This window comes from Pelobates fuscus, chromosome 10 (genome assembly GCF_036172605.1).
Source record: "Pelobates fuscus isolate aPelFus1 chromosome 10, aPelFus1.pri, whole genome shotgun sequence".
Lineage (NCBI taxonomy): Eukaryota > Metazoa > Chordata > Amphibia > Anura > Pelobatidae > Pelobates > Pelobates fuscus.
Window position 1 is genome coordinate 40,502,748 of NC_086326.1, and position 19,867 is coordinate 40,522,614.

Sequence of the window (19,867 nt, forward strand, 5' to 3'; positions counted from 1 at the left end):
TGAGTGGAGTAGAGGTTGGGATGCAGTGTAGGAGTGTCGGTGGGATTGCGGGGAGGATGTGATGCAGTGAGTGAGTGGAGTAGAGGTTGGGATGCAGTGTATGAGTGTCGGTGGGATTGCGGGGAGGATGTGATGCAGTGAGTGAGTGGAGTAGAGGTTGGGATGCAGTGTATGAGTGTCGGTAGGATTGGGAAATAGTGTTTGAGTGGGGGAGGATGTGATGCATTGAGTGAGTGGAGTAGAGGTTGGGATGCAGTGTATGAGTGAAGGTGGGATTGGGATATAGTGTTTGAGTAGGGGTTGGTGTGATGCAGTGGGTGACATTGTCAGAGGGTGGCTGTTTGAGCGTAAGAGAAGGAACACAGTGTTTGGGAGAGGACACAGAGTGTGTGTGGAAGGTTAGAAAGATACGCTCAGGCTGTTGCTTTTTTGAGATAGAGCCATTTACAAACCTAAGAATCATCTGAGTGAGGCTGTGGAGGTGCTGCACTTATAAGAGCGCAGAGTCCTTACAGCTCAGTCTAAAATAGGTTAGGAAGTACTTATGGTAAATGTCTTAACTATATTAACACTATAGCAGCATTGCGAACAGTGTCATCTTAATGCCAAGAATAACGGCAGTTACTTAGAGTCCGGGTACAGTGCTGTGGACTGTAACTCCCATCACTTTAATTACCCAGCTGAAAAGATTGAAGTAACAGTCCACAGCATCAAGAACGCAAACTCTTACCAAGGTCCCCCCGAACCCTTAGATCACCACTCCATGACATAATAGTGAATTACAGAGTATAATCGTATTAATGATATTGTATACGTCGTAACACAGACAGAGACAGGGTGGGAGTGGAGGATGCAATGGAGAAAGGTATAAGTAGAGGCATCGATAAAGAGTGTGAGTGGAAGGAGGGTGACTGTGTGTATGGAAGAAAGTATACAGAGTGTGAGTGGTAGTATGTGAGTGTGAGTGGATGGAGAGAAGCACTGTGTGTGAATGGAGGGATAAAGACAGTGTGTGAGTGGAGGGAGGGATTGAGACAGTGTGTTAGTGAAAGGAGGGGGACGGAGCAGTAATCCTGCCAGACACGGGGAGAGAGAGGGAGAAAAAGCATTAAACGTTCAGCTGCATCATCACCCCAAGACTGGCCTGCACCCTCAGAATGAGGTGAGAGCTGAGAGTGTTTCTTTCTAATTCTGCACCAGTTGCATGTACAGTTAAGAGTGCGAAAGCTGTGTATGCCACTGTATGTGACAGTGTGTGCACGCCTCTGTGTGTCTTATATATACTGCAAAAACAGCTCTGCATTTGCAACAGGATAAACCGAAAGAAAACAGGACAGGTTTTGACTAACATACAGAAGCATGCCTATTTATCTAAAGAAATTGAAGAAGACATATTCACATTTAACAATACTGAATCCTGTACTTTGTGTACAATAGTGCATGACATATGTGAGGGTCTCAGAATAGTATGCTGTGTGTTACAGTATGTCAGATAGTACACCACCTGTGTGCCAACGTGTGATATTGATGTGTATATGTTATAATTCAGTGCAATCATGCATCACCTGTGTGACAGTGTGCAATAATTTACTGTGTGTGTGTCTGTGGACGTTATAATACGATGTAATCATGCACTACCTATGTGCCAATATGTATTAATTTACTGTGTGTGTGTGGCTGTTCGGTATAATAGTGCACCACCCGTGTGCCTAATTTACTGTGTGTGGATGTTATAATTTTGTGTAATCGTACACCACCTGGACCACAGTGTGTAATAATTTACTGTATATCTAACAATGTGTAATATTTTACTCTGCGTGTTTGTATGTAAAAATACCCGTCTGTTCTATGTGCATCTTAGTAACATACTGTGTCTGTGTGTGTGTGTGTGTGTTTGTGTGTGTGTCTGGGTAGAACAGTGCACAGTGAGTTAGTGTGTACCAGCTGTGTGTGTCTGAGTATGTTACTGCAACTCACTAGCTGTGTGTGTATATAGTAGTGCACTATGTGCACGTGATAAGGCACTAGTTGTGTTTGGTTAGAATAGTGCAAAGCATGTGCAACACTCCACTGATCATGTGTAATAGGGCAACATCATAGCTCCCGAGTCCCAACATTTCAAATGGACGAAGAGCGACACCTTAATTTTAGGAGTGTGAGTTTGGGTGTGGCCAGAGGCGGGGCTGTTCTGAGAAATGCAATTGTCCCTTCTAACTAGGGGAACTTGGGAGATATGCAACATTAGTGCGTGTCTGGGTATAATAGTGCACTGTACATGTGATAGGGCAGTATCTGCAGATGTTTGGCAATAATCATGAACTGTGTATGTGAAATGGCACACTTTGTGTCTGTCTACAGTAATGCACTGTAAGTGTGATAGGGCACTATCTGTGGAACTAGGGCAGTGCTGGTGATATGAAGGCAGTGTGGGGGAGCTAGGGCAGTGCTGGTAATATTAAGGCAGTGTGGGGGAGCTATGGCAGTGTGTTGGTAATATTAAGGCAGTGTGGGGGAGCTATGGCAGTGCTGGTAATATTAAGGCAGTGTGGGGGAGCTAGGGCAGTGCGGGTGGTATTAAGGCAATGTTGGTGAGCTACAGCAGTGCTGGTTATATTAAGGCAGTGTTAGGGAGCTAGGGCAGTGCTGGTAATATTAAGGCAGTGTTGAGGAGCTTGGGCAGTTTTAGGGAGCTAGAGCTGTGCTGGTGATATTATGGCAGTATTTGGGAGCTAGGACAGTGCTGGTGATATGAAGGCAGTGCTTCTGATATGAAGGCAGTGCTGGGGATCTAGGGCAGTGCTGTGATATGAAGGCAGTGTGGGGGAGCTATGGCAGTGCTGGTGATATGAAGGCAGTGTGGGGGAACTAGGGCAGTGCTGGTGGTATTAAGGCAGTGTCGGGGAGCTTGGGCAGTGTTAGGGAGCTAGAACTGTGCTGGTGATATGGCAGTATTTGGGAGCTAGGGCAGTTCTGGTGATATGAAGGCAGTGCTGGGGGAGCTAGGGCAGTGCTGGTGGTATTAAGGCAGTGTCGGGGAGCTAGGGCAGTGTTAGGGAGCTAGAGCTGTGCTGGTGATATGAAGGCAGTGTTGGGGAGTTAGGGCAGTGCTGATGATATGAAGGCAGTGCTGGGGGAGCTAGGGCAGTGCTGATGATATGAAGGCAGTGTTGGGGAGTTAGGCAGTGCTGTGATATGAAGGCAGTGTGGGGGAGCTATGGCAGTGCTGTGATATGAAGGCAGTGTGGGGGAGCTATGGCAGTGCTGTGATATGAAGGCAGTGCTTCTGATATGAAGGCAGTGCTGGGGATCTAGGGCAGTGCTGGTGATATGAAGGCAGTGTGGGGGAGCTAGGGCAGTGCTGGTGATATGAAGGCAGTGTGGGGGAGCTAGGGCAGTGCTGGTGGTATTAAGGCAGTGTGGGGGAGCTATGGCAGTGCTGGTGATATGAAGGCAGTGTGGGGGAGCTATGGCAGTGCTGTGATATGAAGGCAGTGTGGGGGAGCTATGGCAGTGCTGTGATATGATGGCAGTGTGGGGGAGCTATGGCAGTGCTGTGATATGAAGGCAGTGTGGGGGAGCTATGGCAGTGCTGTGATATGAAGGCAGTGTGGGGGAGCTATGGCAGTGCTGTGATATGAAGGCAGTGCTGGGGGAGCTAGGGCAGTGCTGTGATATGAAGGCAGTGTGGGGGAGCTATGGCAGTGCTGGTGATATGAAGGCAGTGTGGGGGAGCTAGGGCAGTGCTGGTGGTATGAAGGCAGTGTGGGGGAGCTATGGCAGTGCTGTGATATGAAGGCAGTGTGGGGGAGCTATGGCAGTGCTGTGATATGAAGGCAGTGTGGGGGAGCTATGGCAGTGCTGGTGGTATTAAGGCAGTGTCGGGGAGCTTGGGCAGTGTTAGGGAGCTAGAGCTGTGCTGGTGATATGAAGGCAGTGTGGGGGAGCTAGGGCAGTGCTGGTGGTATTAAGGCAGTGTGGGGAGCTAGGGCAGTGCTGGTGGTATGAAGGCAGTGTGGGGGAGCTATGGCAGTGCTGTGATATGAAGGCAGTGTGGGGGAGCTATGGCAGTGCTGTGATATGAAGGCAGTGTGGGGGAGCTAGGGCAGTGCTGGTGGTATTAAGGCAGTGTCGGGGAGCTTGGGCAGTGTTAGGGAGCTAGAGCTGTGCTGGTGATATGAAGGCAGTGTTGGGGAGTTAGGGCAGTGCTGATGATATGAAGGCAGTGCTGGGGGAGCTAGGGCAGTGCTGATGATATGAAGGCAGTGCTGGGGGAGCTAGGGCAGTGCTGATGATATGAAGACAATGCTGGGGGAGCTAGGGCAGTGCTGGTGATTTGAAGGCAGGGTGGGGGAGCTATGGCAGTGCTGGTGATATGAAGGCAGTGCTGGGGAGCTAGGGCAGTGCTGGTGATATTAAGGTAGTGCTGGTGAGCTAGGGCAGTGCTGGTGATATTAAGGCAGTGTTAGGAAGCTAGGGCAGTGGTGTGATATTAAGGCAGTGTTAGGAAGCTAGGGCAGTGGTGTGATATTAAGGCAGTGTTAGGGAGCTAGGGCAGTGCTGGTGATATTAAGGTAGTGTTAGGGAGCTAGGGCAGTGCTGGTGATAGGAAGGCAGTGCTGGGGAGCTAGGGCATTGCTGGTGATAGGAAGGCAGTGCTGGGGAGCTAGGGCAGTGCTGGGGATATGAAGGCAGAGTTGGTGAGCTAGGGCAGTGATGTGATATTAAGGCAGTGTTAGGGAGCTAGGGCAGTTCTGGTAATATTAAGTTAGTATTTGGGAGTTAGGGCAGTGTTGATGATATGAAGGCAGTATTGGTGAGATAGGGCAGTGCTGGTGATATGAAGGCAGCATGGGGGAGCTAGGGCAGTGCTGGTGATATGAAGGCAGTGTTAAGGAGCTAGGGCAGTGCTGGTGATATGAAGGCAGTGTAAGGGAGGTAGGACAGTGCTGGTGATATGAAGGCAGTGCTGATGATATGAAGGCAGTGCTGGGGAGCTATGGCAGTGCTTGTGATTTGAAGGCAGTGCTGGGGAGCTAGGGCAGTGCTGGTGATATGAAGGCAGTGTAAGGGAGCTAGGGCAGTGCTGTGATATGAAGGCAGTGTGGGGGAGCTATGGCAGTGCTGGTGATATGAAGGCAGTGTGGGGGAGCTAGGGCAGTGCTGGTGGTATGAAGGCAGTGTGGGGGAGCTATGGCAGTGCTGTGATATGAAGGCAGTGTGGGGGAGCTATGGCAGTGCTGTGATATGAAGGCAGTGTGGGGGAGCTAGGGCAGTGCTGGTGGTATTAAGGCAGGGTCGGGGAGCTTGGGCAGTGTTAGGGAGCTAGAGCTGTGCTGGTGATATGAAGGCAGTGTGGGGGAGCTAGGGCAGTGCTGGTGGTATTAAGGCAGTGTGGGGGAGCTAGGGCAGTGCTGGTGGTATGAAGGCAGTGTGGGGGAGCTATGGCAGTGCTGTGATATGAAGGCAGTGTGGGGGAGCTATGGCAGTGCTGTGATATGAAGGCAGTGTGGGGGAGCTAGGGCAGTGCTGGTGGTATTAAGGCAGTGTCGGGGAGCTTGGGCAGTGTTAGGGAGCTAGAGCTGTGCTGGTGATATGAAGGCAGTGTTGGGGAGTTAGGGCAGTGCTGATGATATGAAGGCAGTGCTGGGGGAGCTAGGGCAGTGCTGATGATATGAAGGCAGTGCTGGGGGAGCTAGGGCAGTGCTGATGATATGAAGACAATGCTGGGGGACCTAGGGCAGTGCTGGTGATTTGAAGGCAGGGTGGGGGAGCTATGGCAGTGCTGGTGATATGAAGGCAGTGCTGGGGAGCTAGGGCAGTGCTGGTGATATTAAGGTAGTGCTGGTGAGCTAGGGCAGTGCTGGTGATATTAAGGCAGTGTTAGGAAGCTAGGGCAGTGGTGTGATATTAAGGCAGTGTTAGGAAGCTAGGGCAGTGGTGTGATATTAAGGCAGTGTTAGGGAGCTAGGGCAGTGCTGGTGATATTAAGGTAGTGTTAGGGAGCTAGGGCAGTGCTGGTGATAGGAAGGCAGTGCTGGGGAGCTAGGGCATTGCTGGTGATAGGAAGGCAGTGCTGGGGAGCTAGGGCAGTGCTGGGGATATGAAGGCAGAGTTGGTGAGCTAGGGCAGTGATGTGATATTAAGGCAGTGTTAGGGAGCTAGGGCAGTTCTGGTAATATTAAGTTAGTATTTGGGAGTTAGGGCAGTGTTGATGATATGAAGGCAGTATTGGTGAGATAGGGCAGTGCTGGTGATATGAAGGCAGCATGGGGGAGCTAGGGCAGTGCTGGTGATATGAAGGCAGTGTTAAGGAGCTAGGGCAGTGCTGGTGATATGAAGGCAGTGTAAGGGAGGTAGGACAGTGCTGGTGATATGAAGGCAGTGCTGATGATATGAAGGCAGTGCTGGGGAGCTATGGCAGTGCTGGTGATTTGAAGGCAGTGCTGGGGAGCTAGGGCAGTGCTGGTGATATGAAGGCAGTGTAAGGGAGCTAGGACAGTGCTGGTGATATGAAGGCAGTACTGGGGGAGCTAGGACAGTGCTGGTGATATGAAGGCAGTGCTGGGGAGCTATGGCAGTGCTGGTGATATGAAGGCAGTGTGGGGGAGCTATGGCAGTGCTGGTGATATGAAGGCAGTGTGGGGGAGCTATGGCAGTGCTGGTAATATTAAGGCAGTGTGGGGGAGCTATGGCAGTGTGTTGGTAATATTAAGGCAGTGTGGGGGAGCTATGGCAGTGCTGGTAATATTAAGGCAGTGTTAGGAAGCTAGGGCAGTGGTGTGATATTAAGGCAGTGTTAGGGAGCTAGGGCAGTGCTGGTGATATTAAGGTAGTGTTAGGGAGCTAGGGCAGTGCTGGTGATAGGAAGGCAGTGCTGGGGAGCTAGGGCATTGCTGGTGATAGGAAGGCAGTGCTGGGGAGCTAGGGCAGTGCTGGGGATATGAAGGCAGAGTTGGTGAGCTAGGGCAGTGATGTGATATTAAGGCAGTGTTAGGGAGCTAGGGCAGTTCTGGTAATATTAAGTTAGTATTTGGGAGTTAGGGCAGTGTTGATGATATGAAGGCAGTATTGGTGAGATAGGGCAGTGCTGGTGATATGAAGGCAGTGTTAAGGAGCTAGAGCTGTGCTGGTGATATGAAGGCAGTGCTGGGGGAGCTAGGACAGTGCTGATGATATGAAGGCAGTACTGGGGGAGCTAGGACAGTGCTGATGATATGAAGGCAGTGCTGGGGAGCTATGGCAGTGCTGGTGATTTGAAGGCAGTGCTGGGGAGCTAGGGCAGTGCTGGTGATATGAAGGCAGTGTAAGGGAGCTAGGACAGTGCTGGTGATATGAAGGCAGTGTAAGGGAGCTATGGCAGTGCTGGTGATATGAAGGCAGTACTGGGGGAGCTAGGACAGTGCTGATGATATGAAGGCAGTGCTGGGGAGCTATGGCAGTGCTGGTGATATGAAGGCAGTGTTAGGGAGCTAGGGCAGTGCTGGTGATATGAAGGCAGTGCTGGGGGAGCTAGGACAGTGCTGATGATATGAAGGCAGTGCCGAGGAGCTATGGCAGTGCTGGTGATATGAAGGCAGTGTAAGGGAGCTAGGACAGTGCTGATGATATGAAGGCAGTGCTGGGGAGCTATGGCAGTGCTGGTGATATGAAGGCAGTGTTAGCCGGGAGCTAGGACAGTGCTGATGATATGAAGGCAGTGTTAGGGAGCTATGGCAGTGCTGGTGATATGAAGGCAGTGCTGGGGAGCTAGGGCAGTGCTGGTGATATGAAGGCAGTGTTAGCCAGGAGCTAGGACATTGCTGATGATATGAAGGCAGTGTTAGGGAGCTATGGCAGTGCTGGTGATATGAAGACAGTGTTAGGGAGCTAGGACAGTGCTGGTGATATGAAGGCAGTGCTGGGGAGCTAGGACAGTGCTGGTGATATGAAGGCAGTGCTGGGGAGCTAGGGCAGTGCTGGTGATATGAAGGCAGTGCTGGGGAGCTAGGGCAGTGTTAGGGAGATAGGACAGTGCTGGTGATATGAAGGCAGTGTTAGGGAGCTAGGACAGTGCTGGTGATATGAAGGAAGTGCTGGGGAGCTAGGGCAGTGCTGGTGATATGAAGGCAGTGCTGGGGAGCTAGGGCAGTGCTGGTGATATGAAGGCAGTGTTAGGGAGCTAGGACAGTGCTGATGATATGAAGGCAGTGCCGAGGAGCTAGGACAGTGCTGGTGATATGAAGGCAGTGCCGAGGAGCTAGGACAGTGCTGATGATATGAAGGCAGTGCCGAGGAGCTAGGGCAGTGCTGGTGATATGAAGGTAGTGTTAGGGAGCTAGGACAGTGCTGGTGATATGAAGGCAGTGCCGAGGAGCTAGGACAGTGCTGGTGATATGAAGGAAGTGCTGGGGAGCTAGGGCAGTGCTGGTGATATGAAGGCAGTGCTGGGGAGCTAGGGCAGTGCTGGTGATATGAAGGCAGTGTTAGGGAGCTAGGACAGTGCTGGTGATATTAAGGCAGTGCTGGTGATATTAAGGCAGTATTTGTGAGTTAGGCCAGGCCTGTGAACATTAAGGTAGTATTAAGGTGCTAAGGCAGTACTGGGAGTATTAAGGTAGTATTAAGGTGCTAAGGCAGTACTGGGAGTATTAAGGTAGTATTAAGGTGCTAAGGCAGTACTGGGAGTATTAAGGTAGTATTAGGAAGCTATGGTAGCAATGGGGACTTATTGTACCTGCATTTCTCTCCTGCAGGCAATAAACAGCTCATCGTGTTATTAAACTCAGGATTCCCAAGATGAAGGGGTAGGTAACAGCTTATTTATTCAGCACAATGCCATGTGGTGAGTGGTTGAGAGCAGAGGCAGGAAGGGATCAGTTTAAGAGACCTGGATGTAAACAACAGTGTAAGAGAGACTGAGGGGCAGTGTAAGAGACCTGGAAATGGGGGGCAGTGTAAGAGATCTGGAAATGGGGGGTAGTGTAAGAGATCTAGAAATGAGGGGAAGTGTAACAGACGTGGATGTGGGGAGCAGTGTCAGAGACCTGGAAATAGGGGGCAGTGTATAAGTCCTGGATATAGGGGGCAGTGTATAAGTCCTGGATATAGGGGGCAGTGTAAGAGACTTTCATATTGGGGGCATTTTAAGAGACCTGGATATGGGGGTAGTATAAGATACCTGGATACGGAGGACAGTGTAAAAGACCTATATATGGGGGCAATGTAAGAGACCTGGATATGGGAGGCAGTGTAAACACCTTGATGTGGGGGGCAGTGTAAGAAACCTAGATGTGGGAAGCAGTGTGAAAGAGACTTAGATTTAATGGAGCAAAGGTAGATAGATCGGAATGTGAGAAGTGGTGTTGGAGAAACTTGGATGTGGGAGATAATTGTAGGAGACCTGGATGTGGGGGAGCAGTGTAAGGGGGACCTTCATGTGGGGGAGCACCATACAGGGACCTTGATTTGGGGGAGCACTGTTAGAGGAACCTGGATGTGGGGAGCACCGTAAAAGGGACCTGAACTTGGGGGAGCACCATCAGAGGGACCTGGATGAGGGGGAACACCATACGTGGGACCTGAATTTGGGAAAGTACTGTAAGAGGTACCTGGGATTGGGGAAGCACCGTAAGAGGGACCTGGATTTAAAGGAGTACCGTAAGAGGGACCTGGGATTGGGGGCGCACCGTAAGAGGGACCTGGATTTAGGGGAGTACTGTAAGAGGGACCTGGGTTTGGGGCAGTACTGTAAGAGGGACCTGGGTTTGGGGGAGTACTGTAAGAAAGACCTAGATAAGGGTAATACATGTAACAGGGACCTGTGGTGGAAAGCAGTGTAAGAAGGTCTTGGAAGTGGGAGAAGCAGTGTAAGACGGCTCGATAGAAGGGGAGTGATGTAAGAGGGAATTAGATGTAGGAGAAGAGGTGTAAGACGGCTGGATATGGGGGGAGCGGTATAAGAGGGAATTAGATGTGGGGGAAGAGGTGTAAGACGGCTGTGTATGTAATTGGAGAGGGAAAAGGAAAAAAACGATAAGAAAAAAGTAAGACTGTCGATGAAATAGAATAAAAATCATCTATTCTGGCTCTTGCTAATATAAAACAGACTCCTGTATGCAACCATGTGATGCTTGAGCTCACAAACACGTAAATGTTAAATAAGAACTAATTCACAAGAAAGACACCCAACGGCAGCAGTATGAACGAGCAACACAAGATCAGACAATAGCCCAGCTCAAAAGAGCAGGTCCAAAAAGAAACATGAAAAAATCAAAACAACAAAATTGGCCAAATGCAGAAATTGTGTTCATTGCTTCCTTTTACAAACTAGGTTAACGTATAAAACATGGTGGGCTGGAACACTTTTAATATTGGATTTTTTCTGGGAGGCGTTTAGATGCTAAATGCTCTGCAGGGAGAAGGATACAAGATTTTCTTGAAAGGGGTTTGGATATTAAATGGTGAGCAGGAGGAGGGATGGAAGTTTTTTTTGTAGGGAGTTTGGAAGATAAATGCTACGTGGGGAGAAGGATATGAGTATTTGGGAGCGAGTAACGGTGGTAAGCGATGTTAGGGGAAGGTTATAAGATTTTTGGGACTTTGGTAAATGAGGTATGAAAGACAATTGGGAGAGGTGAGATGGTAAGTGATGCTGGGGGGATTTAATACGATTAAGGAGGTTTGGATAGAATGTGCTGTTATGGGCAGTTAATATGATTGTGGTTTTTGGAGAATAAGTGGGTTACTAAGAGTAGTTTTGCATGGTAGTGATGGGGGTATAAGATAATTAGAAGAGGTACAGATGGTAAGGGCTGTGTAGGGAGAGATATAAGATTATTATTATAATGAGTTCCATCACAGGGTCCAAGTTCTTCCTGCAGTTTGATCACCCATGATGGAGGAGGTTAGCAGGGCTGTCATTGGCTGTCTGGTACCAGCATGCTGGTGTCAGAGGACAATTTTACACAGAATTGACACTAGCCAGCCCGGAACTTCGTTCTATGTTGGCTAAGGATGCTGCAGGAGTTTGAGTTACACCTTTGGAAGCTAAGGGGTTAAACTCGTTATGTGCAGTGTTTTCACACCATGGCCACTTCAAATCACTATGCGGTCAAGGTGCATGGAGTAGAATTTTAAGATTGTTGGGAAGGGGGTGTGCATGGTGAGGCGTTGGATGCAGGTTTCGGCATTAGACGCTCATGGTGAGGGATATCAAAGTACTGAGACTGAGAAGGATTGTGAATGGTACGTGCTTTGTGGGGAGATAGAGAAGATTATTGGGAGGGATAAAACGAGTATTGTAAGGGGGTGTGGGTTGTAAGTACTCTGTGGGGAGAGATATGAGATAATTTGAATTGGCTGTAGAAGCTGTGTAGGAAGATAAAGTGTTTTCTAATGTTACCCAGTTTCCTGTTGAAGTCTCTCATATCACTGCATTACAAATGTTACACCAAAATAGTCTTGCATATTTTCTTCTTAGAAGGAATTCTAACATAAAAATCCACATTCCATTAAAATAACTGATTTTGCATTTCTATCTTAAAATAACACAGAGAATGAAATGTCAGGATATAATCTAATTAGTCTTATAATCCACTGGCAAAGGCTGTAGTTAAGATTACTGTGAGATGATTTGAATGTTAAAGATTGGAATGCAGGTTTTGGAGAATTGACATCACTAACTTCCGCCCTCTCTCTTAGGTCTGGCTGTAAAACCATCACTTGCATTTTCTATGGCTGTCTCCTGACGGGCACTTGTTCTATACTTCCTGCAGCTCTGCAAACCTCATTACGCCCACATTCGCATACGTCTCTCCAATCTGCTGCCCCACATACACAATCTTCCCTTCACATGCCGCTTTTAGACCGTGCGATACACCCCATCGCCCACCACCCACATTCTCCTCTCCACACTGCTCTCCCTATATTGCAGTCACAGAGTTTACTTCCAAAGATCCCATACTTCCAACATCGGGGTACGCAGCGCCCTCATCACTTTGTGATAGCCAGACGGGGCAAACGGCAATCTCCTGCTGCCAGCTTGCTCTTTCCTGCTGCCCTGGAAGGTGCAGCTCCCCCATCTCAATACCCCTGGGCCATTTTGTGGGGACCTACAGTGTCAGATGAAGATGGAACAGCCCTGAGCTCTGCCTCTTCCACCCCTCGCCCTGGCTTTTATCACGATGGTGATCACCAGTTGCATGAGGAGCCTGCACGAGGCCTGGACTTAAGAGGGGTTCCTACAACACTAAGACCACACATCTACTCTCCAAAAGATGAAGGTGAGCATCAGCCTAGGTTACATGACTTGTATGTGTACAATGCACGCACCTACAACCCTTCCTTGTTTTCATTACTTGCAGGGACCGATCCTCAGTTATACGTGACAATTGTCATCTCTGTGCTAATCGTGCTGGTGGCATCTGGTATCATCATCAAATTCTGGTGAGAATGGGGAGTACAAAGCAAAATGTGAGCAAAACAAGGGAAGGAGAGCCAGGTACATGGAGAATATTTAATTTACAAAATAATAAGGAAGTAAGGCACACGGTGGAGGACAGGGAGTGGTGCTGGCTGGGTGAGGACTGTGAGGTTCCAAAGAGTGAAATATACAGAGGTTCCAACATTTATAGGATGGGGAGGGTACACTGGATGCAAGGTGTAAAAATTGGTAGTGAATTTCCTGGTCTTGTTACAGCTGTGAGCGAAGGCAGCGGAGAAGGCATCAACGAGCTGAGAGATGCCCCTTACCAGAGGAAGGAAGCCTACAGCCTCTCACCGACCTGTCACCAGACACAGACATCCCTGGACTCCAACCTCTCAAACTTGGGGATTTCAAAAGTGGAAACGAAGAAAGAGGAGGTCCCTACAGGGCCAGCAAGTGAGGGAAACTGAGTGTTTTGTAACTTAGTCATCAACTTGTGCACATATAATCCAATGTATAAAAACAATGTCCCAGAAGGTGCTCTTTAGGGTTACTTCAGAGAAATACACAAATTGCATTGACAGAGAGTAAGAAAAAAGATAAATGATGGTAAACTGTGTATTAAAAGGAAATAAAGCCAATGAGGTGTTCCGGTAAAATATAATAAATCACAAAGCCGAATGTCGAGAAGTTTAATAATTTCTCCAGAACCACTCAATGGCAGTATTTGACCCCAATATATGCTGCTTTGTTATGTATCTTTTTGTATTACATGACACTTTTAGAACTATTATTATTAGTTATTTAGCGCCAACATATACCACAGCGCTTTACAATCACAGAATGGGGATAATTGACTATAAGTAATTGACAAACAGAATATAACAAAGACAAGAGGTGAAGAAGGCCCTGCTCAAATGACCTTACAATCTATGAGGAAGAGGTAAAGACACACAAGAGGAAGACCAGCATGTCAGACGAGAGGAGGGATTGATGGATATGATGCCTGTGTCGAAATAAACTAGTAAAAAGGGTGTGTGGAAGAGATTAGTGGGTGTTTCCCGCCTTGCATGGTGTCAAACCATTCAGTATTCTAGAGTCATTATGGGGAACAATTGCACAGATGATGTCACCATCCATCCCTCCCCTCTTGTTTCATTTCTAAAGAGTTAAAAAGGAGTTTTTGCTGCAAATAATTTACAAACAGAGGTATATTTGTCTTTTAACGCATAATCTTTAATGCTTTATCTATTTAATCTCATCAATACAAACCAGAGTAATTTATATTCAAAGTAAAAACAGATGAACTAGGCTTCCGTTTTCCAATCCATTTGATTTCTGCTAACCCGAGTACCTCACCATGACAGCTGGTGTCTTAATTCTACAGGCAATCTCACTCTCCATCTCTTACTGACTGCAGTCTGTTATTCTTTATCCATTCTCCATGTGAGCCCCTGCTTATTAACCTATTGTATCCCAGCCATTCTCCATGTGAGCCCCTGGTTATCAATTTATTATATCCCAGCCATACTCCCTGTCTGACCCTGCTTATCAAGCTATTGTATCCGAGCCATTCTCCATGTGTGCCCCTGCTTATCAATCTATTGTATCCCAGCCATTCTAGATGTGTGCCCCTTCTTATCAATCTATTGTATCCCAGCCATTCTCCATGTGAGCCCCTGCTTATCAATATATCATATCCCAGACATTCTCCATGTGAGCCCCTGCGTATCAATCTATTGTATCCCAGCCATTCTCCATGTGAGCCCCTGCTTATCAATATATCATATCCCAGCCATTCTCCATGTGTGCCCCTGCTTATCAATCTATTGTATCCCAGCCATTCTCCATGTGAGCCCCTGCTTATCAATATATCATATCCCAGCCATTCTCCATGTGAGCCTCTGCTTATCAATCTATTGTATCCCAGCCATTCTCCATGTGAGCCCCTGCTTATCAATCTATTGTATCCCAGCCATTCTCCACGTGAGCCCCTGATTATCAATCTATTGTATCCCAGCCATTCTCCATGTGAGCCCCTGCTTATCAATCTATTGTATCCCAGCCATTCTCCATGTGTGCCCTTGCTTATCAATCTATTGTATCCCAGCCATTCCCCATTTAACCCCCTGCTTATCAATCTATTGTATCTCAGCCATTTTCCATGTGTGTCCCTGCTTATCAATCTATTGTATCCCAGCCATTCTCCATGTGTGACCCTGCTTATCAATCTATTGTATCCCAGCCATTCTCCATGTGTGCCCCTGCTTATCAACCTATTGTATCCCAGCCATTCTCCATGTGTGCCGCTAAATTTCAATCTATTGTATCCCAGCCATTCTAGATGTGTGCCCCTGATTATCAATCTATTGTATCCCAGCCATTCTCCATGTGTGCCCCTGCTTATCAACCTATTGTATCCCAGCCATTCTCCATGTGAGCCCCTGAATATCAATTTATTATATACCAGCCATTCTCTATGTGAGCCCCTGCTTATTAATCTATTGTATCCCAGCCATTATCCCTGTCTGCCCCTGTTTATCAATCTATTGTATCCCAGCCATTCTCCATGTGTGCGACCCTGAATATCAATCTATTGTATCCCAGCTATTCTCTATGTGAGCCCCTGCTTATCAATCGATTGTATCCCTGCCATTTTCCTTGTGTGCCCCTGCTTGTCAATCAGTTGTATCCCAGTCATTCTCCATGCGAGCCCCTGCTTATCAATCTATTGTATCCCAGCCATTCTCCATGTGTGCCCCTGCTTATCAATCTATTGTCTCCCAGCCATTCTCTGTGTGTGCGCCCCTGCTTATTAATCTATCTTATCCCAGCCATTCTCCATGTCTGCCCCTGCTTATCAATCTATGGTATCCCATCCATTCTCCCTGTCTGACCAGGCTTATCAATCTATTGCATCCCAGCCAATCTTCAATTTGGCCTGTTTATTTGTTTACCATACTCAATGTCTGTAAGATTATTATGCCATTATACCTCTGCTGTTATCCAGGTCTACCATATACAGCTATTAATGTCTGTCCAAATTACCCTTTTCTCAACAACTGGCCTAACTCTATGTCCTGCCTGCCAATGACTAAGTTGATTTCCATAAACTCAAGGGGGGGGACTGCACTCGTGTAAAAGCAAAAATTTCACTGTAAAAAAAAAGAAGCTCCAGACTGATGGGGTGTCAAAACCCAATATCTCACTGGTAACATTGGTAGTTAGTCCAGACAGTCGATGTTCAGGCTTTCATAGGAACATCCAAACAACTGTGACAATTGTCAAGCCATACTTTGGGACTTTTGTCACCAGGGTCACATTGCAAGGCTGAAACATTACTGGGATGTTCCTATTAAAGCCTGATTCCTAAAGAATATCAGGTGCATGGACTTTCTACCAATTTTACCCTTACTACCCTAACACCATCCCCCAGCTCTGATTATCAGTCTATCATATATAGTCACTAATACACAATTTTCTGTCAATCATTCCCAAACTTGAATTCAAACTTATCCAACCTCTCACTGTTATTTATTACTGCCCGTGTATCATCTACTGAATCTATAATCCTTAGGTCATTCCCCATGATTTCCAGTGTATTATCCCCAATGATTCTCCATATCTGCAAGTTTTTCAATGTTTCCCCCTGCTATTCTCAGTGACTTCCCATGACAGCCAGTCTATAAACCCCTACCATGCTCACTGTCTGCCCATTATGGTCATTCTACTATCCCCTGCCCTTCTCTGCCCATTCATTACGGGTGTCTATAACCCTTTAATATCTCAATAACGTCTTACACTCCTGCGGTTTAGAGACCCTTGGATGATTACCGCTAAATGCTACAGCACTGACCTTCTCCTTTATCTTTCATTTTTAGGATCCCTATGGTGACCATGTGACTCTGATGGGGGTATGAAACACACGCACGAGCTGTTAGGTAAAGGAATTTAACCAAGCCAAGAGGCAAAACCCCTCATCTCAGAATCCTTGAATTTGGATTGTTTGTGTCTGGGGCAGGAAGATCATGAGAAGAGAAGGAAAGGAGCAACTCTTCTAATATCTGACGAGAGCAGCAAGACCAAGAGGACACTAAGGGGTGAACTCCCCTCTATATGTATGACATCATATAACTAAGTGAAGAGAGGTTACACACATTTGTACATAATTGTACTTGCACACGTGTATTCAGAGGCTAATAGCACTTAATCACTGGCCTTTTCTGTCTATATCTCAGTGTAGGGAGGATATATATCTAACTAGATCAATGTGACTCCAACAGAGCAATGTGACAAAGGGCTTCAATTCATGACTGTTTGTCTGTTTGCACCAACAGGAAAACTCAGTTTTATTGTGTATATATCTGCACATGATTCTGTGTTTCAACAGTTTTATTTTTAATAAAATAAAGTTTGAGTGTAATTTAATAGAGGTGATTAACGCGATCTCTATACCAAAACACACCACTGCCAGCCTTGACTGTCACTCTGGAAAGGTGCTGACTTCACATCCGCTTCCCATAGATCAAACTCTGCAAAACATAAAATCAAAAATTACATACTATTTCCTGCTATCCCAGTCTGTGTGTGGGCCATTGGGAACTCTCAGTCTAGGTTTCCTTCTATCCCAGTCTGTGTATCAGAAATTGGGAACTCTCAGTCTAGGTTTCCTTCTATCCCAGTCTGTGTGTGAACCATTGGGAATTCTCAGTCTAAGTTTCCTTGTAAACAGATAAGTTATCGGTCAAAGAGAAAACTCTGACCAATAGCTGAGGAGGGGTTACAGGGGTAGTGTAGGGCTTAACCCTAAATATATAACTATCAAAAAAGAAAAGGAAGTGAGGAAAGATCCCCGTTAAAGAGCGGGGTCCTTATTCTCACAACCGCTACCCCAATCACAATGTCAAAACTGTTAAAACCACAAAAAATAACAAAAACTTTAATAGAACACAAATTATATCAAATAAACACACCTAATTAATCACCCCAAAATGTGAGGATTAAAAAGCAAAAATTGCTAAGATGCGACTGCAAATATCCAATGGCAGAACAGTACCGTAGAGAGCCTTATGGGGTACAGGCAGCAGCAACCATCACAAAAATGCAACTAGTGTGTGAACTTTCTAAACACAGTTGCAATAGTGAGGACACATAGTTGCTGACAGAACCTCCCACGGGATTTCAGCCTCTCTGTAGACTGATATATGCCAGGAGACAGCAGAGGAGAGGAGGATTCTCCTAATTCAAGCAGACCTAGAGAAAGCCAGGGTCTGAGTTTCCTTATAGCTACTTACAATAATCCTAAGGTGTTGCTAGTTATCAAAAAATACCAGGTTTATCTAGTGTAACCAAAGGAAAGTAAATCGAAAGGATAGTAAGGTCAAAATAAGAGGAAACAAAGTAGTATGAAAAGAGCTGAGTCTAGACAGAGCTAAAAAAAAGGGGGCTAAATCGCCATAGCAGCTCCTAACTCAGAATTAAAGTAATCCCTCTGGTAAGACCTCAGACTGTGGAGTATCCAATCATGCTGTCAAAGCAGTCATCAAAAGTTTGTCCAATTGCAAAATCATTGATGCCCAACGCGCGTTTCGGCGGTCTACCCGCCTTTCTCAAGGGCAAGTAGTGTATACACTACTTGCCCTTGAGAAAGGCGGTTAGACCGCCGAAACGCGCGTTGGGCATCAATGATTTTGCAATTGGACAAACTTTTGATGACTGCTTTGACAGCATGATTGGATACTCCACAGTCTGAGGTCTTACCAGAGGGATTACTTTAATTCTGAGTTAGGAGCTGCTATGGCGATTTAGCCCCCTTTTTTTTAGCTCTGTCTAGACTCAGCTCTTTTCATACTACTTTGTTTCCTCTTATTTTGACCTTACTATCCTTTCGATTTACTTTCCTTTGGTTACACTAGATAAACCTGGTATTTTTTGATAACTAGCAACACCTTAGGATTATTGTAAGTAGCTATAAGGAAACTCAGACCCTGGCTTTCTCTAGGTCTGCTTGAATTAGGAGAATCCTCCTCTCCTCTGCTGTCTCCTGGCATATATCAGTCTACAGAGAGGCTGAAATCCCGTGGGAGGTTCTGTCAGCAACTATGTGTCCTCACTATTGCAACTGTGTTTAGAAAGTTCACACACTAGTTGCATTTTTGTGACGGTTGCTGCTGCCTGTACCCCATAAGGCTCTCTACGGTACTGTTCTGCCATTGGATATTTGCAGTCGCATCTTAGCAATTTTTGCTTTTTAATCCTCACATTTTGGGGTGATTAATTAGGTGTGTTTATTTGATATAATTTGTGTTCTATTAAAGTTTTTGTTATTTTTTGTGGTTTTAACAGTTTTGACATTGTGATTGGGGTAGCGGTTGTGAGAATAAGGACCCCGCTCTTTAACGGGGATCTTTCCTCACTTCCTTTTCTTTTTTGATAAGTTTCCTTGTATCCCAGTCTGTGTGTGGGCCATTGGGATCTCTCAGTCTAGGTTTCCTTCTATCCCAGTCTGTGTGGGCCATTGGGAATTCTCAGTCTAGGTTTCCTTCTATCCCAGTCTGTGTGTGGGCCATTGGGATCTCTCAGTCTAGGTTTCCTTCTATCCCAGTCTGTGTATCAGACATTGGAAACTCTCAGTCTAGGTTTCCTTCTATCCCAGTCTGTGTGTGGGCCATTGGGTGATCTCAGTCTGTTTCCTTCTATCTCAGTCTCTGTGTGGGCCATTGGGAACTCTCAGTCTAGGTTTCCTTCTATCTCAGTCTGTGTGTGGGCCATTGGGAACTCTCAGTCTAGGTTTCCTTCTATCCCAGTCTGTGTGTGGGCCATTGGGAGATCGCAGTCTAGGTTTCCTTCTATCCCAGTCTGTGCGGGCCATTGGGAATTCTCAGTCTAAGTTTCCTTCTATCCCAGTCTGTGTGTGGGCCATTGGGAGCGCTCAGTCTAGGTTTCCTTCTATCCCAGTCTGTGTGTGGGCCATTGGGATCTCTCAGTCTAGGTTTCCTTCTATCCCAGTCTGTGTGTGGACCATTGGGAACTCTCAGTCTAGGTTTCCTTCTATCCCAGTCTGTGTGTGGGCCATTGGGATCTCTCAGTCTAGGTTTCCTTCTATCCCAGTCTGTGTGTGGGCCATTGGGAACTCTCAGTCTAGGTTTCCTTCTATCCCAGTCTGTGTGTGGGCCATTGGGATCTCTCAGTCTAGGTTTCCTTCTATCCCAGTCTGTGTGTGGGCCATTGGGATCTCTCAGTCTAGGTTTCCTTCTATCCCAGTCTGTGTGTGGGCCATTGGGTGCTCTCAGTCTAGGTTTCCTTCTATCCCAGTCTGTGTGTGGGCCATTGGGTGCTCTCAGTCTAGGTTTCCTTCTATCCCAGTCTGTGTGTGGGCCATTGGGAGCTCAGTCTAGGTTTCCTTCTATCCCAGTCTGTGTGTGGGCCATTGGGATCTCTCAGTCTAGGTTTCCTTCTATCCCA

General features: G+C 46.8%; 2 protein-coding genes across 5 annotated transcripts in view; one reads left to right on the forward strand and one right to left on the reverse strand.

Moving 5' to 3' along the window:
• The first annotated feature begins 481 nt into the window (after positions 1–481).
• PIANP (PILR alpha associated neural protein) lies at positions 482–16,754 on the forward strand. Its single transcript, XM_063433569.1, has 5 exons — positions 482–1,162; positions 11,680–12,260; positions 12,342–12,423; positions 12,677–12,859; positions 16,285–16,754. The coding sequence occupies exons 1-5, from the start codon at positions 1,158–1,160 to the stop codon at positions 16,304–16,306; spliced, it is 873 nt and encodes a 290-aa protein (XP_063289639.1). The 5' UTR covers positions 482–1,157; the 3' UTR covers positions 16,307–16,754.
• A 23-nt stretch (positions 16,755–16,777) lies between these two features.
• The window catches only part of LOC134574471 (uncharacterized WD repeat-containing protein alr3466-like), a 28,051-nt gene continuing 24,961 nt past the window's right edge, over positions 16,778–19,867 (reverse strand). For all 4 annotated transcript variants that reach the window (XM_063433567.1, XM_063433566.1, XM_063433565.1 and 1 more), the window contains one exon: positions 16,778–16,935. In XM_063433567.1, coding sequence (XP_063289637.1) covers positions 16,853–16,935 — 83 coding nt within the window. In that variant the 3' untranslated portion in view covers positions 16,778–16,852. The remainder of the gene's footprint in view (positions 16,936–19,867) is intronic.